Raw genomic sequence first — 16,757 nt, forward strand, 5'->3', positions numbered from 1 at the left:
CTCCTTCCGTCCCGCGTTCGCCCCCTCCTGCTGCGGCGGCGAGCCGAGCCCAGGCGAAGATGGCGAAGACTTACGACTATCTGTTCAAGCTGCTGCTGATTGGGGACTCGGGCGTGGGCAAGACCTGCCTGCTCTTCCGCTTCAGCGAGGACGCCTTCAACACCACCTTCATCTCCACCATCGGTGAGGGGCCGCGCCCGCGGCCGAGCGCCGCCATCCCGGCGGGAGAGGGGTCCTGCCGGGGCCGAGCGGGGACGGAGGGAGGGAAGGGCCGGGGGCACCGCCCGTGCCGGGGCCGCGCTCGGGCCGTGCCGGGCCCCGTGCGGGACCGAGGGCAGCGCTAGCCCAGCACGGCAGCGCCCGGCACGGATTGTCCGGCGGGGGAAGGTGCCGCGGGCCTGGCGGGGCCCGCAGGGTGCGATCCGCTCCTGCAGCGGCCCCGGCGCCTCCGTGCCCGCCGCAGCAACAGTTGGGCCGGGCCGGGCCGTGCTGCCGCCGCTGTGGTGCCGCGCGCGGAGCCCGCAGCTCCTTCCCGGGAGCCCGCACCCCCTTCCGGGGGCCATCGGAGCCCGCAGCCCCTTCCCTGGGCGCCGGGAGCCTGCAGCTCCTTCCCGGGAGCTTTCAGCCCCCTCTCGAGGCGCCGGGAGCCCTCAGCCCCTTCCCGGGGCGATCGGAGCCCGCAGCCCCTTACCGGGGCGATCGGAGCCCCTTCCCAGAGCGATCGGAGCCCCTTGCCGAGCCCGCAGCCCCTTCCAGAGCGATCGGAGCCCCTTCCCAGAGCGATCGGAGCCCCTGGCCGAGCCCGCAGCGCTGCCGGCCTGAGGCAGAACCGCGGCTTCCTTGGGCTCTCCCCGTGTGGGGCGTCTCGTGTTTAGGTGCAGATGTTCAGAAAGTGGGGAAGGGTTGCTGGAGCTGGTGGTGGCAGTGCCTGAACGCTCTGGGCAGGTGGTTCTGCTCTCAGTTCTCCCCTCCGCACTCATCGTGCATATGTGTGCTCACGGTTTGGAGATTTGGAGTGGCTGCATTGGGTAGAGCTCCTCAGTCGGCTATAGAAGCCCCTTAGCGACTGGGTGGAGGAACCTCCTCGACCAATGTTGAGTTTTGTCCCAAACTTGGTTCTGAAAAAGGGTTTGTTTCTAAGCTTCACTAACCTTTTTTAATGGCAGTGAAGTGTGATATATCCAAACAGGTGGTTGTGACTTATATTTTTATAAGATTTTTCAGGTTTAAAATACTCTGTTGAAATAAACATAAGCCAAATTTTCAAGGCCTTCACTGAGGTAGAATTGAAACTACAGTGTGGCATGACTTGAGATTTATGTTCAGCTACTTGTAGCTGAGGTCACTTCTAAAGTGAGGTACAGTGTTTTGGGGATGAAAGGGAAAAGTGCAGTGCAGGTTACTAGTATTTAGGAGGGCAAAACTAATGCTGACTTTAAAAAATAACGCTAAGAGAATGAGTAGACTCTCTTGAAAAGAAATTGCTTTAAAGATAAGGTGAAATAGTGTGTAACTTGTTTTATGTTACCCTATGTTATGTCCTGTCCTTTTCAGACATTTTATTGTGCAGAACTTGGTGCACAAGGAAGAAACAATCTTTATTTAGGCACTTGTGATTGACTAAATTAGGTGTGGCATCATTTCTAATGCTTTTAGAACAGTTTTTCTGCATTTTTCTGGCACGTTTCTCTCTGTAACCATTTTCAAAATGCTGGATCAGTAACACCAGCTGATTAAGGCCTGAGTAATTTACCTGAAGAGGTATTATTCTGTACCTGTGGTAGAATAAAAGGCTTAATAAACATTAATAAATGCTGTATCATTAAAAAAAATAGCCTACTTTGGTACTGTGCTGCTTCTTTATACTTCTAAAGAGCTAACATAAATGGGTGTGTCTGTCTTCCAACCATTTTCTTGACGTTTCTTGAACTGCTCAGCTCCTTGATGGATTTTTTTTTTTTTCCCTCACTGATTCACTTTGAAGTCTTGAGGACTGTGAATATGCTGTTGTTTTTTCTTACCTTATTCAGTAAATATAGGATTTGCTCTCATTTCCTTCCTTTATATTTGTTTGTGCAAGGGCCTTGTTTGCAAAACAAGTCAGCTTGAAGAAACTTACTAATAACTGAGGCCCACTTTTAATTCCATAGGTAATAGTTGTGATTCCACAGTTACATATTCCTTCTTATGGCTCTAGTCCCCTTTTGTTTTTCAGCAAAGAACCTCCAAGCAGGAAAGTTGACAGTCAGGAAATAGTGAAACTGTTCATAAAAGTGCTGACCTATGCTTGAATAAAAAGACTTGGAGCTTTTTCAGTCTTTGTTGAAGATTGTGTGTGTTACTTGTAGGCCTGACATGTGGCTGTAATCTGTTGTTGAAGATGTGCTCCTGTGCCCTTTCTCTCTTCTCAGAACTGGTTGATTTTACAGTCATAACTGCTCCATCTGATGAGCTTGGGGGAATTCCATTTTTAACAATTCTGCTTTTTTTCCATGACTGATAAGTCACAGTTAGCCGTGCTGTGCTGGGAGGCACGGGGATGCTTCTCCCAGACAGACTGCCCTGCCACTTCAAGTTCTAAGGTGCCCAGATGAGCATTTCTCATTAAATCCAGAGTTTTCCTGGAGTATGAGCTGCCATGTATGTTCTCATGAAGTGGATCCTGCAGTAGGATGGTCCTTAGGATGTGTGTTCAGTTAACAGTGATTTGTGATGTTGTGGGCCCTCAGTTCTCCTTCTCTCAGTTCTTAACAACATCAGACTTGGCTTTACTGTAGAAGTCTAAGAAGGCGTATGTTTGAGATGTGTTGACATCAAATTTTATTGTTTAATCTTATGTACTTACATGCTGTTTGTGAGATGAGTCTTTCAGATTTTTTTTCAAACTATGATGGGGTTAAATTTTTGCCAGTTTAAATTTTTGCAGGTTACTTTTTTTTTCTTAGATGTTTTGGTGCAGAAGTTAAAACACACTCTGTTTCCATGATGCAAGGGCCCACATCATATCCAAGCACCAGATAACTTCCTTATAATTTCTCACTCCTATTGTGATTTAGTAGTTTAACCAGGGTTAAACTGCAGCACTCCAGTTACCAAAACAATGAAAACACTTTCCAAAAGGAAAAAAATAAAGTAGGAGGGAGATATGGAAATGCTGTTTTATTATAGAATAATTGCTTTATTTCCCTTCAATGCTCATATTATAGAAATAAGTCAGTAATGAATTGTAGTTACTTTGTCATTGTGCGTGGTATATTCGTGTTATACTTCACAGATCCCTTTCTGTTTTGCTGTCATGCAAAACATGCCTGTAAGGCTGCAGCATCCTTGTGGAGTGCTTGGAGGTCAGGAAATGCTCCTTTGACTTTTCTCCTCAAGACTTTGCTCATGCTCACACTCAGTGTTGGACTGTTCAGACAGCTGGGACTTCCAACCTGGTGTCCTGTGGCCAGCATTGCATAAGAAATATGATAAAAGTGCAATGCATGTGTATTTATAACTCATCAGACTTCTTTTATTCTTTTTATGGGTGTCTGTTGGTGCAAGAACCTTCATGTCTTGGTCTTCGCTACCTGGCATTACTAATACCTTCAGCAGACTTTGCTCCCCATTATGAGAAGTGAACCAGTGACCTTTGGATTGTTCAAAGCCATGTATTTTCACTCTGTAAAAGCACAGATTGGCCTTAAGCAACTTTAGACACGACAGGTCCTTGTCCTTCAGCAGCTTTTGATTTTTTATACAGGGCTCTGTAGCTCTGTTAGAATTTCTGAAAGTGCTGGCAAGGCATCATGCTGCTGTGGTCCCTAGTGAGGATCAGCTTTTCACTCTGAACATGGGATAAAACTTTTTTTTGCAACAGGAGTGTGTTATGTAAGGTTGTGCTGTTTAGTTTGCTTTCTGGGTGGAAACTTCTGCTTTTGCACATTACATGGAAAGTAAAATGCAGTTGAGTCAGCTCATTTTCATACTTAACAACTCCTAAAGCAAAACCTATCTTGGAATATCTCATGTGCATTTTGCTAATAGTTTCAGTGTAATACACAAGAATCAGGAGCATTAATTTAGCAGTTTCTAAGTATCTTAACTTGCTTTTCAAGTAGTACTGTCTGGTAAAACTGGATTTGGTTTATAATTTGAAATAATAAGGTTTATTTTTTGCATTTTCTTTCAGCTTTTGTATCTATGAGAGTAAAGTCGAATCTTTGCAGCTGATAGCATTTCTGATTTAGTACAAAGGCTTGCTGACAGAAACAGAATTTGTCGTATTTATTTTTTTAATCCAGGATGATATCAGCATTTGGCAGGAAGTTGCTCACAAGATAGTACTGTATCTGAGAGCTGAAACCATTTGTTGATTTTACAGAAGTAACTTTTCCTTAGTCTACATCTTTCAAAATAGGACACTACTCTGGCAGGCAAGCACGTGTGTGCTGACCTTTGAACACTTCCATGAAAATCCTTTGTCAAGCAAAATCACCAGCTTCCCTTTTGCAGTGAAATTTCCATGTCTGTAAAGTGTAATGGAAATTGTTTTAGTGTATTCAAGTCAAATCATGAATATTTCTACTCTTCTTCTTCACAGTTACTTATTTGTATGATGGACAAGGAGTGATTGTTGCTTTCTTGGGGTTTGGGGTTTTGTTACCCACCCTCCCATTAAGCTGCAGCATTTCCTGTCCTTAGTCAGTTGATTTCTTTTGGGCTTCTCCAGATGGTTGGAGCTGTAGGAGAAAACACATCAATGATAGATGAGCAGGGAAGGGAGGGCAGGGAAGCATCAGGAAAGCATTGCCAGGAGTTCTTTATTAATGGTCATTACTCCAAACTGATTGTCATCTGCACTTTGGAGTGACTGAGGTGAGGTCACTCCCACTCAGGTGGCACTGTTACATGTGTCTGCAGGGTGGGAGTGTGTGTTCAAGGCTTGTGGGATCTGGGATTAGGGTATCTCTTTAGGACAGGGTTTACATGGAATAAGGGAAACAGGTAAATATGAAAGTGGAAGAATGATTCTGTTTTCAACGTCAGCAAGATGATGTCCTGATATTGAACAGGAAGTTGTAGCTGAAGGTATTGCAGGTTAAAAGCATTGAAGTTTGTGTGTCTTGTAACTTTGAATTTGATACTAACACCTAGCTGGTAGCAAAGGACATCTTAACTTTGATTTTCATCTGCTGGTGAGGTTGCATTACCTCACTGTATTCTGCAACAAGCCAACAATGGAGTGGAAATTATTTGGCTTTTGTTAAAAATGCTGCTGCAGCTTTTGTGTTGCGTGTTTTACTCTGAAACAGCGTGACAGATGTCTGAGTGTTGATGCCTGTTGCTAATTGGCAGATGGAGGTCTGTCTTGGTTATGTGTTACTGGTTATTTGAGTGACAGGAGGGCAGTTTGGAGCTGCTTTTGTGACTTGGTTTGAATGCAAAGTTAAGAACACAGACTAACTTTGAATAAGGGTAGGAATTGGTTGATGGATACAGGCTTTGAGAGCTTTTGTTTGGGAATTTTTAATGTACTTTTTAGGATGGATTTCCTAGTCCTTCTGCAGTAGAAATACATTCTTTTAGTGGAAATACATCTTGGACTGTCTTACTTCAGAAATTAACTAACTATTATTATTAGTTAACTAATTATTATTCATATTATAAATTAACTAATTATTATTAATAATAATAATAATAATACATGCAGTGTTTATAATGATGGTTTATTTCATGTTTTGTGGTAGAAGTTATGTGGTTTTAACTCAAAGGATATTATATTGCCTTTTGCCTTTAATTGGATGTTATGGTGGCTTAAGTGTCAAGTCATCAGGCTGACTAAATATATAAACCAGCTCTGATGCTTTTCTAATATGGATAAACTAGGACTAATAGTAGCATCAATAAAGTTGGACTGTGTCAGGCTTTTGTACAGAGTTAGGATCACAGACTCAGGATATCCTGAGTTGGAATGGGCACAGAAAGATCTTTGAGTCTGGCTCCAGGCTGAGCAGACCAAGTGCCCTCATCTGTTCCCCATAAGGCTTCACCATCCTCATGGCCCTCCTTTGGACCCTCTCTCAAGCTTTCCATCTTTTTCTACTCTGGGACCCAAAACTTGACCCAGAGGCTTTTAGTTACCAGACTTGCAGCTCAAAACTTAGGTCAGTAACTTCCTGTCCCAACAGAGCTTGCACTGGGTTGTAATTTAGTGCCTTTTAGAGGGTTTTTGACCAGTAATTGCATCTAATATCAGTTTAATCTTGTGGTTTATAGTAAACTTTGCTGTTAAATGTAAGCCATGACACTTTTGATTAGATTGTATGTAGTTAAAGGCAAGTAAAGTACTGTATGTGTCAGAAGGTTTCTCTTCTAGAGAACAAACAGTTGACCAAGTTTAAGATGTGTTAATTTTGCTGCCATCATGCAGACTCTTCTGCTTTGGGCACCAGAGAGAAAACCCTGATGCTGAATATCAGTGGCATCCTCTTGTATGTATGGCAACATCAAAAACATGTCAAGCAGGCTGGTCACTAGTAGGAGTCTGGCTCCACATCTGGAGATTGGGAAAACCAGGCTGAGTGTAAGAAATTGGGCAAAGCTGAAGTGTGTGTCAGCAGGGAGCACATCCACTGCTTCCCCTGCCTCCACACTCCCAACAAAATCCTCAATTCTCCCACCTGACACAGAGCAATAGCTTTCCTTTGCTGTGCCCAAATATCTTGTCTGTGTGGTGTGACTTCTGCTGGGATTAGAGATGGAGTGTCTGTGTCAACCCAGGCATGGAAAGGAGGAAAAAGAAACAGAGGAACTGTCTGGGAGAACTTCTCTGGCTTAGCAGAAGTGATGTAGAGAGGAGTACTTAGAACATGCAAAGCAGGAAAAGCAAATGAAGAAATTAAAGCATTAATTAAAATTAATTCATTAAAAGAACTTGGATGATGTAGGAGGAGAAAACAGCTGTGCCAGAAAGTGTGACCTTTCTTAATAAGTTAGGTAGCTGTGCCTGTTGGTATAGGTAGTAAAAACCTTTCAAAAAAAGGCCTGTTTTGTCATTCATGTAAGAAGTTAAAGCAGCCCTTCTTTTCTCATGTCCTTGGCTTCCCAAACAAATCAGCAAATGACAAACCAAATCCACCCCATGCTTACTTATCCCTGTGTTAAAGCTTTAAAAAAGCCTCTGATAAAAATGGTGTTTTGGGGCTGCTGAGAGTGCTGTCTATAACACTAACTTCACTAACTTTAAACCTTCTGCTTTGACTTTTTGGCCTGATTTTGCTGCCTCACTGGGTACTTACACTTGCTTCTAACCCAACTGAATTTCAGACTCTAACTGAAATTCCTAGATGAGATTATTTATTTTAACAAGGATAATTCTTGCTGGATGAGACATTTTGCTCTTCTTGGATCCTTTTGGACAGAGTGTCAGTTAAAGCCAAGAGCTGTTTTACTGATATTGTTGATATGTGTGGAGTTTTTTTTTGGTTTTCTGTACTTTTTTTTTCCAGTGTAAGCATCTGTGCCCTTTAAAGTGAACAGAGTCTTTGTGCATTCCTGTAAAACTTCCAGAAATTTTATCACTTCTGTCTTTACAGTGATCATGTGTAATTTACACCTGCTCTAACATTACCCAATTTAATTATTTTTTATCTCTGGTGGTTTTGTAGCATCCCTGAACCCATCAAGGAAGTGTTTGGCAGTATAAGTTTTGGGCTGTAGCAGTGCTCACCTGTCCATGCCAAGTGTTCCCATGGTATTTTCCATACCTGTGCTAAACCTGCAGCTCACGGGGTTTTTATGTGGTGCCAGTCACAGGCAGGGCTGCAATAGAAGGTACAAAGTGCATTTTTTGAACTGTGTGAGGGCATCTTATCTGTGAGCACTCATGGACTTGCCACTTCTTGCTTTGCTTTGTGGCTCCTGGGACACTCAGTGTGCTCACTTTGCATGGAGCACCTCTTCTGTTTCAAACAAACAATGGCCTGGCCACCCAAAATCTTTATTTCCTCACTCTGAATAACCAGGTCATGTAGAGCCTTGAAACTTTTAAGAGGCTTTTTCAAGAAGAAGTGACATCTCCATTTCTCACTGGCCAGATGTATAGATGTACCAGGAACAAAACCAATCCTAATCTTTTTGGGCTGTTCTTGTTGTCACAGCTGAGGCTTGGTATATAAATAGTAAAATATGAAATTTAAATCATGGTGGCAAGGGAGTATTGATTGCATGAGACTTTTTTAATAAGCCATTTTCTCAATCTTTTGGATTCTTAAGATGCTAACTTTGGTCAAAGTAATTATTTTTGTCTTTTTCCTGACAGCAATATTCAGTTAGAGTTATTTTGGTTAAAGACATAATTTTCTATGTTTTCTACACCTACAAACATAGTTCATTTATAGGCAAGAAATTCAGGAGAACTCTTTTATTTTTTTTCCTGTTCTTGAAAATTCCACTTTGGGGGAGCTTTTTTTTTTTTTTTTTTTTTTTTTTGGTCTTACCTATTGATTTCTGCTTTTGATAAGGATCAATCACATGTTGTCTTGTATTAAGCACTAGACTTCTGGAAGAGGCATCAAATTTTTGTATTCATAAGCCACCTTCTAGATGGGGAAATCTGGTGTTCTTACCCATTAGAGCATGTGGCAGAGTTTTTCATGTTTGCTGCACTCCAGTTGCATCTTGGCTTGAAAGGAATATGTCCTCTAAGCAACTAAGTTAATGCATTCCTCTTAGACACAGGCAGTCTATAAATAATCCTTAAAATAAACAAACTTTGCTGTCTGTATCAATAGTACAATTTTAATCTATTTTAAAATTGCTTTAGATGAAACTGAGTTACCATCAAGCATAGCTTATCTTGCATTGAAAACAGAATGAGAGGTAGACCACAAGTTAATTCCTGTGCACTTTCATGGTATCTAGATTGTAAGCTCTAAAATACATTCTGCAGGGACTCAGCCCTTTTAAAGTTGGGCTTTTGTGACAGTTGATAATTTCACTCATGTCAAATTTCAACTAAGTTTCTAGTGTTATGTTGTTTTGTAGTCTTGAATTTTATATTGAGTATTTTTTGCGTTTAAAATAATGTATTTCAAAGGTTGCTCAGAGCAATCTGCAAGTTGAATTCAAAACACTGAAAAGAGAATTTTGGTGCTCAGGATGTTGCAGTGTCCACCCTGAAGCACTGCAGTGCACAGTTGTGGGGGCAGAACTCACAGGAGCCCTGCATTCAGATCTTAGTGTGGTAATCAGAGCACACTGTGGGCTGGTGAGCTGTAAAAAACATGGGCATTCCAAATGTTGCTCTGATTCTATTGGTTATAAATTGTATTCTGAATCCCTTGTTCTCTTTTAAGTAGAAAGTGGCTTATCTAAAGCAAGGCAGCTTAGGTGGCAGTTGTGCCACAGCTGAGGGGACATGTGCTGCAGGAAGTGGCACAGGACTGGCACCCTGAGCTGATGTTCCTTATCAGCCTCAAGGCTTTAGGAGCAGGAAACATTCACATGGCATCCCCGTTCTTTATTGCCTTACCTCCTTCAGCCATTTCTATAGATTTGTTTTGCCAGTATTAAGCACTGGACTTGTGAAAGAAGAATCAAATTTTTGTGTTCATAAGCCACCTTCTAGATGGGGAAATGTGGTGTTCTTACCCATTGGAGCACGTGGCAAAAATTTATTTCCTGTTGTACAAAGCTGCACACTGCACACCTTGCAGACCTGAGGGAAAGAAGAGCCTAAACTAAACTTTCTAAGTTTCTAGCTTTCTAAACTTCCAGAGCCTTTCTGTATTAATAACTTCCAAGGTGCAAGACACTGCTCTGTGCTTCATGTGGAACTCTGGGTTTGGGTTCTTGGTGGCAGTGAGGAGCCAGATGAAGAAAGGCCAGTTAACCTGAAGGAGCCTGTTCAGCCCACTCAGGGTTACCAGTGTGTTGTGGGCTCTTGTGGGCTGCCCAGAAAGAATGCAAGTCACTGTGTCCCTTTAAGTTGTGAAACAGTAACAAGAAGTGGTTGCACTTGTGTTTAGTTCTAAAATAATTCGCTTTACGGCTTTTGAGAAAATGTTGACCTTTAGCCTGGTGGGGTGTTTCATGTTAGTCTGCTGTGTTTCTGAATGGTACAATAAAAAAAACTCCTGCCTCTTTAATTTACATACTGATACAAGGCATTGCTGAGATCATCTGAAAATTCTCTGCGGATGTTACTAGGGACTAAGGCTAAACGTTCAAGTTCAAAATGGTCAGAGTTTGTTCTTTTGTATGAGGCTGTATGACACACTGGGATGTTGCAAGGGTTCTCTGTCCTGCCCTTTACAGTAATCCTGACTCCTATTTTGTCATTTTTTATTTTGCTATAATTATTGTAGGAGTATTAATTTAAAAGCAACTTTCTGAAGTTTCATTTATCTACCTTTGTAGATTGAGACAGTACACTGATGTAGCACAAGAAAATGTTCTCTTGAAAACCACATTAAAAAAATAATTGTGTATTTAATCCAAACCTTGCAATAGCTCCTGCTGAGAACAAAAAAAGGAGCGATCTGTGGGTAAGCTTGTGGGAACACATTGATGTCCCTTAACTGTTGGATAGATATGAAAAGAGCAAGTTTGTGGAGAACTGATCTGTCCATGGAGGGTGTGTTGTGGTGTGTCCTCAGCCAGCTCTGTGACCAGTGCTGGTCCCTGCTGTGTGTCACCTGGAGTGTGACAGGGCCCCATGCTCTGTTCCTGTGTGTCCTCACCCAACTCCTGTGTGACCAGTGCTGGTCCCTGCTGTGTGTCACCTGGAGTGTGACAGGTGTGTGACAGGGCCCCCAGTGCTCTGTTCCTGTGTGTCCTCACCCAACTCCTGTGTGACCAGTGCTGGTCCCTGCTGTGTGTCACCTGGAGTGTGACAGGTGTGTGACAGGGCCCCCAGTGCTCTGTTCCTGTGTGTCCTCACCCAACTCCTGTGTGACCAGTGCTGGTCCCTGCTGTGTGTCACCTGGAGTGTGACAGGTGTGTGACAGGGCCCCCAGTGCTCTGTTCCTGTGTGTCCTCACCCAACTCCTGTGTGATCAATGGTTTTCCCTGCTGTGTGTCACCTGGAGTGTGACCAGTGCTGGTCCCTGCTGTGTGTCACCTGCTGATCATTGTGCTGGTCCCTGCTGTGTGTCCCCTGTGTGTGACAGGGCCCCTCAGAAGGATGGAAATGCCCTGGCAGAGGTGATGCTGGAGGAGCTGCTGTGTCTCAGGTGAGAGTTTGCTGCTGAGCTCTCCCTTGGAGGGTGAGCAGCACTGCTTGCTCTTCCCTGCTCCTCTGTGCAGCTGCAGCCACTGCTGCCCACAAATGCACAGCCTGGAGGGAGAAGTATCTCCTGAGTAATTCTCTCCCAGGATTCAACAATCTGAGGGTGAAGCATATTGATTTTCAGTTATTTTTGTGCCTCTTCTCACCTTTTTTTTTTTTTTTTGAAGGTAAATTACAAATGTACTTGCTTGGTTCAAAGTTACTTTTAATTCACTTAACCCAAGTGACTGCAGAAAATGTTTTCCTTTCTTTTTGTGCATCTTAAGACTCTTACGTGTCCTGCAGTAAAGAATTCCTGAGGAGTTCTCTTTTCCCAGCTCAGCCTATTGAAAAAAATCAACACCCCACCACCTCATGTATAAACCAAGCAGGCTAGAAAGGACCAATGCTGTGAAGCTGGATCAAGCCTGGCTTAAGATTTGATGCATAAACTCCAATTTTTCCCATGCTGACTTGCTCAGAGGGCTAATGAGACTTTGTACCTTGACTCTTTCCCCCATCCCTTTTATTGTGGTCTGTCTCCAGTGGTGGTGAGTGCCACTAAGTTCTGTTTATTGTGGAATCCCATTAAAAAAAAAAAAGTTTTTCATTTCCATTTCATTCTTCCATTCTTACTTCAAAGGAGTAAAGTTAGATGTAAGACAATAGGAAGACAGCTTCTTTAAGAGGGTGAGGCTTTTATTATATGCAGGTCATGCAAAACAGTTCCCTTTTTGTTTTAATAAACTCTGGTGCATCTTTTATGCTCTTTGATAGATGGGACTAAAATAAGATTTCTCTAGAAAGCTAATCTGGTATTCATGTTTTCAGTATCTTTGCCAATTTTTGTGTTCACTGACTTCTTAAAATGTCTTTGGCTTATATATTAAATAAAACCAAAAGGTAAACAAATTAAAATGCTAGTACATTGAATACTTAAAGTATGGATTTGTCAGAGATGGAGCAATACTCTGCTGGGGTAGATATACAGGCTATCAGAGTCTGATGTTTATTTACATCCTGAATGGTGCTGATTTCCTGTCTGATTTCTTGCTACAGCTGCACACATAAGGTCCTCCTGCTGCAAACTAGTGTTGAGCCACATGAAAAATTAACTTAAAATACTGCTGAATTGGGTAATAAAGGTAAAGGTCAAGAATTCTAATATTTGCCTGTCAGTGGCAGGATTTTTTGTTTCAGTTTTATTTGTATAAATTGCTTTTGTGTCTGCATTTTACTGTAGAAAACATTCAGGAACTTGAAAACATTCAGGAACTTGACCCTTCCAGAAGCATTTTGCTGAGCAGACTGAAGTCCCCCTAAAGAAACCTTTACCTTCAGGAATTATTTTCTGGTACAGTTGGAACAGCTTACTGGCTCCAACCAGAATGCTTCAGTTTGGTTTCTTTGCTTTCTTTGTGCTGTAGCATTTCTGCAACAGCAATTTTGTTGAAAAGAACAAACAAGACAATCTGTCCAGGCAGTGGTGCTGTGCAGGGGAAAGTTGTAGTGGAGTCCTAGCTGGAACAGATACTGTAGCATGAAAAACATGAGATATTGGCTCTGATGGCTACAGGGTTAAAATCAGGGTGAGGGGAGAACAAAAGAGTAACAGTGATGCCCTGAGAGTGAGCTGCTGTTTTAAAAACTAAAGTAACAAAATGAACTTTTCCAGCCTCCCTGCTCAGTTTGTCCTTCCATTCCTGTAAGGGCTGCGTCAGGCTGGTTTGTTGAGGTTCATGGTAGAAAACCCCTGGTACTAGAGCTGGAAAGGGAACTGCTCCCTGTGTGCTGCTGGGCAGTTCTGGTGCTTACTACTGTAGTGTTGTGAGCTCTTTCTAATGTTTCCCTGTGTCTTTTGAAAATTATTGCACAGCAGCTTAATTATGGGTAAAATCTGCCCAGGTGGGCAGAAACAGCTGGGAAGTGGAGTAGGGGGAAAGGCAGTGGCAGAAGAGCTTTGGGATATGAGGTGGACATGAGTTCTTGGCTTAAACCAGAAGAGGCCAGGTGAGGCCAGTCCCTGTGGCGTTTGGCTGAGTGTCACTGGGCAGGCGTGTCCTGAATTTTATCAGCTGTGCAGAGCAATGCAAGGTGGGCACAGCAGCACAGAGCTGCCAGGGGTTCTGTGAGAGCCTTTGTGTGGCCCTGAGGATGCTGCCCAGTGTGCTCCTGGACAGGGTTTTGTTGGGAGCTATGGAAGCAAACACCCTCAGTGAAGTGAGGAGAGAGGATGCCCCTCTGCCTGTAGTTAGCAAGGATCTGGAAAGGATTTTGAAGAACAATAAACCCACAGCTGCTTTTACCCCATGCTGCAAGGGAAATGCAAGCAAATACAGCCCTAACTAATGTGCAGTTCAGATTGCACATTCTGGTTCTATCCTTGCAGAATGCAGGTTTGTGATTCCTGCAACAAATGTTTCTGTATAGTTCTGATCTAATATTTACTGACATGCTAGTGTGACAACTCCAATTCAGCAGTTAATTAATGTGTTAGCATCTGCACTCTTAAGCATTAATCTGGGTCTGTGTTTTCTGAAAGCTTCTAAAACTTAACTTCAGAGGGACATCCAGATGTTTCTGGGCTTTTTCTCCCTACTGGAAGAACAGCATTTCATGTTGCATTTTAAAACTGCAAACTGTGTGATCCTTTGCAAGCAAACTTTAATTCACTGACTCATCTTCATTTGGCCTAAGTAACTTTTCAAACTTTTGTATCCCAGTGTATGACTGTGCAAAAGAAGAATGGATTAAGAACAGAAATCCTCTGTGAGGGGTTATTGTTGCAATCTCTAGCTGTGGAGTGTTTTCCATGGTGTAATTTGGAGGTGGCTGTGAGCAGATCGTGGTTTGTGCTTTACCATGCAAGAGCATTGGGCGGAAGTGGCAGCACATGTCACCAGGCTTGCTCTCAATGTGTGTAGCTCACCACTTCCTCATGCTGAAGAGCAAAAGAAACATCAGTTTCTAGTTCATTTTAACCTCCAAAAAGTTACAGTTGCAGAGGTACTTACAGCCTTTCCCTTTATGTTCTTCTTTTCCCTTTGAAAATCATTGAGAATTTTGGTGAAGTTCATACTAGGAATTTTAAGTTCTGAGAAGATATTTTTTGTGCAGGTCCTGACTTTTAGAAGGAGTGGTTGTATAAATAATTTCAGTGCTGCGAGGGAAATGAGTAACCACGAGAAACCAGTCTGTGCAGGAGCTGGATTGGTGCAGGTGGGGAGCTTGTGCTGAGTCCTCCTCAGAAAGCCACCCCTGCAGGATCCCTCGCTGCTGTGTCTCAGCTCCAGCAGCTCTCACTGCAGGCACAATTCTCCTTCTCAATCTGCTTTTCCTGATACTTGCTTCCCAAAGCTTCACAAATGAACTTTTGGAACTGATTTAATTTGCTGTTGCCACGATAAAATGCTCTTTCCAGAGAAATCCATATTTGTGCTTTATAACCTTTGAGGTCAAAACAAAATCCATTCAGGGCAAAGGTTATTTGTTTTCAGACCTGAATACAATTGTCTGTGATTTCAACAGCTGTGATTGCACCTAGTTAAGAAAAAAATCTTTACAACAAGGGAGGCAATATCCTCTGTTATGGAAATGGAAACATTTGCCAAACTTATGTAGGATGGAAATTTTTTGAAAGTGCATATAATTCTCATGTCATTTTTAGAAGAGTGTGAATTAATGAAAGTCTCTTTTTTTCTACCAGTGAATCTTGTGGAGTTGCAATTGTACTGGCAATCATAGCATTTTAATTAATGCAATTAATTTCATGTGCTGATGTGATATTTTTGCTCATAATTTGTATTCTAACTAATGAGTTGAGCTACATATCCATGGCACATTAAGTGGCCAAAACTTGTTATTTTCCATATATTAAAATAGTAATATTGTATGTGAGAAGAATGAAATTCAAATAACTAATGAACATCCATATTTCATATTCAGTTTCCACTGTGGTGTAGTAAAAACTCCCATAGCTTCCTGTTTAGTATCTGGATTAATTCTTAAAGCTAGAAGCAGCATTTTCCCAATTAAGATACTTTTGATAATTGTAAATTAAATTACATTTTAAGAAAATGTATTTAATTTTTTCTAACTTACACCCATCTTTTACAAACTACAGCTAAGTATCAAGTAACTATTTAAGATGCAGTGAAGAACAAGTGGGCCATTTGTTTCCAAACCAATTAATCTGAGGGATACTGTCACAAGATTGAAAAATCTGGCAGTCGTGTAGTAGTGAGGCTTGAACAGTCCCAGTTTGACCTGTGTTGTAATACAGATTTAGAGATCCAAAAGTTACAGTAGTTAGGATTAAGGGGCTAGTCTGTTTGGAAATCCATTTCACCCCTCTAAACCTTAAAAAAAAAAAAAAAACAAAAAAAACCAAAACATTATTAAACCCTTCTGAATTAATTTTTTCAATCTTTTTTTAAAACCTATGGCTTAAAATCTGAAATTTATTTTGAAAATCATTCTTAGAACTGATGGGTACTATGTGGAAGTGTAAAGGGGAAAAGGAGAGAAGTGTTTTCTTGATGCTTTTTTGGAGCTTCCTAGAAAATTTTAATTGTTCCCAAATGAGTGTTCTTGGAAAAGGAGTCTCATATCTCCTGTGTTGTGTTACCATTTACTGTGATGTCTGATCAGATTGCATCAAACATCAGTTTTCAAAAGTAGATGCTGGCTTTGAGAAGGAACTCTGAGGGGTCACAGGATGAGCCAGAGGTACCAGAGAATTGACTCAAACTGCAGGAACTGGTCAGATCTTCAGGAGAAATACACACTCATACCAGTGCCCTTACTGGTGTGAAATGGAAAATCTGGAGATCAAGTCTTCCTCTGATGCTCTTGGCTAACTAGTACTGAGTCTGAGCTTGGCCTGCTTGCATTGTGCAGAATAATTTATCCTTGCCACGTTGGATGCAGCTGAAAACTGTGTATTTTCAGCACTTCCAAGTGTGTGGAAGAAATGGCAGCTTCAGAATGGTTCTTTTGGCTAAGTTTGCTCTTACCAAATTGGCAAAAGGAAACTGAACACTTCCTTTTCATTAACTGCAAAACTTAGGAGTGTCTCTTTCTCTGGCAGGAATCGACTTTAAAATCAGAACAATAGAATTAGATGGAAAGAAAATCAAGCTACAAATATGGTAAGTGTTCCAAAGTAATTCAGGTTTTCAATAACTTGAATTCAGTTTGAGAAAGAATACTTCAAAGCTTTTGAACTTCAATGTACCAGAAGTTTCATACCTTTTATTAATTGACTGTTCATAAGGTTTGTGCTTTCTCCTGGCTTGCCCTTGGAGTGGTTCTGCTTCAGCAGCACTGGAAGTAGCCTGCCTCACATGCAAGCATTACAGTAATTTCCCAGTTTATCAAAAACTGCCCTCTTAAATGTGCCTTTAGCTTTTCCCCGTGGAGGAGAAATATTAACTCAGTAGCTGTAAGCTAAAATATGCAAGCCTATAAAATGTAATCTCTTCTGGTACTTTGATACCTGGTT

General features: G+C 41.9%; 1 protein-coding gene across 4 annotated transcripts in view; it reads left to right on the forward strand.

Annotated features, from left to right (window-relative positions):
• Positions 1–16,757, forward strand: part of RAB8B (RAB8B, member RAS oncogene family) — a 29,245-nt gene continuing 12,488 nt past the window's right edge. For all 4 annotated transcript variants that reach the window (XR_009275099.1, XM_058811048.1, XM_058811046.1 and 1 more), the window contains exons 1-2: positions 1–183; positions 16,344–16,404. Coding sequence is in view for 3 of the 4 variants with exons in the window: in XM_058811048.1 (XP_058667031.1) it covers positions 60–183; positions 16,344–16,404 (185 nt within the window). In the remaining variant the exon portion in view is untranslated. The remainder of the gene's footprint in view (positions 184–16,343; positions 16,405–16,757) is intronic.

The sequence above is a fragment of the Ammospiza caudacuta genome, chromosome 10 (genome assembly GCF_027887145.1).
Source record: "Ammospiza caudacuta isolate bAmmCau1 chromosome 10, bAmmCau1.pri, whole genome shotgun sequence".
In the NCBI taxonomy this organism is placed as follows: Eukaryota; Metazoa; Chordata; class Aves; order Passeriformes; family Passerellidae; genus Ammospiza; species Ammospiza caudacuta.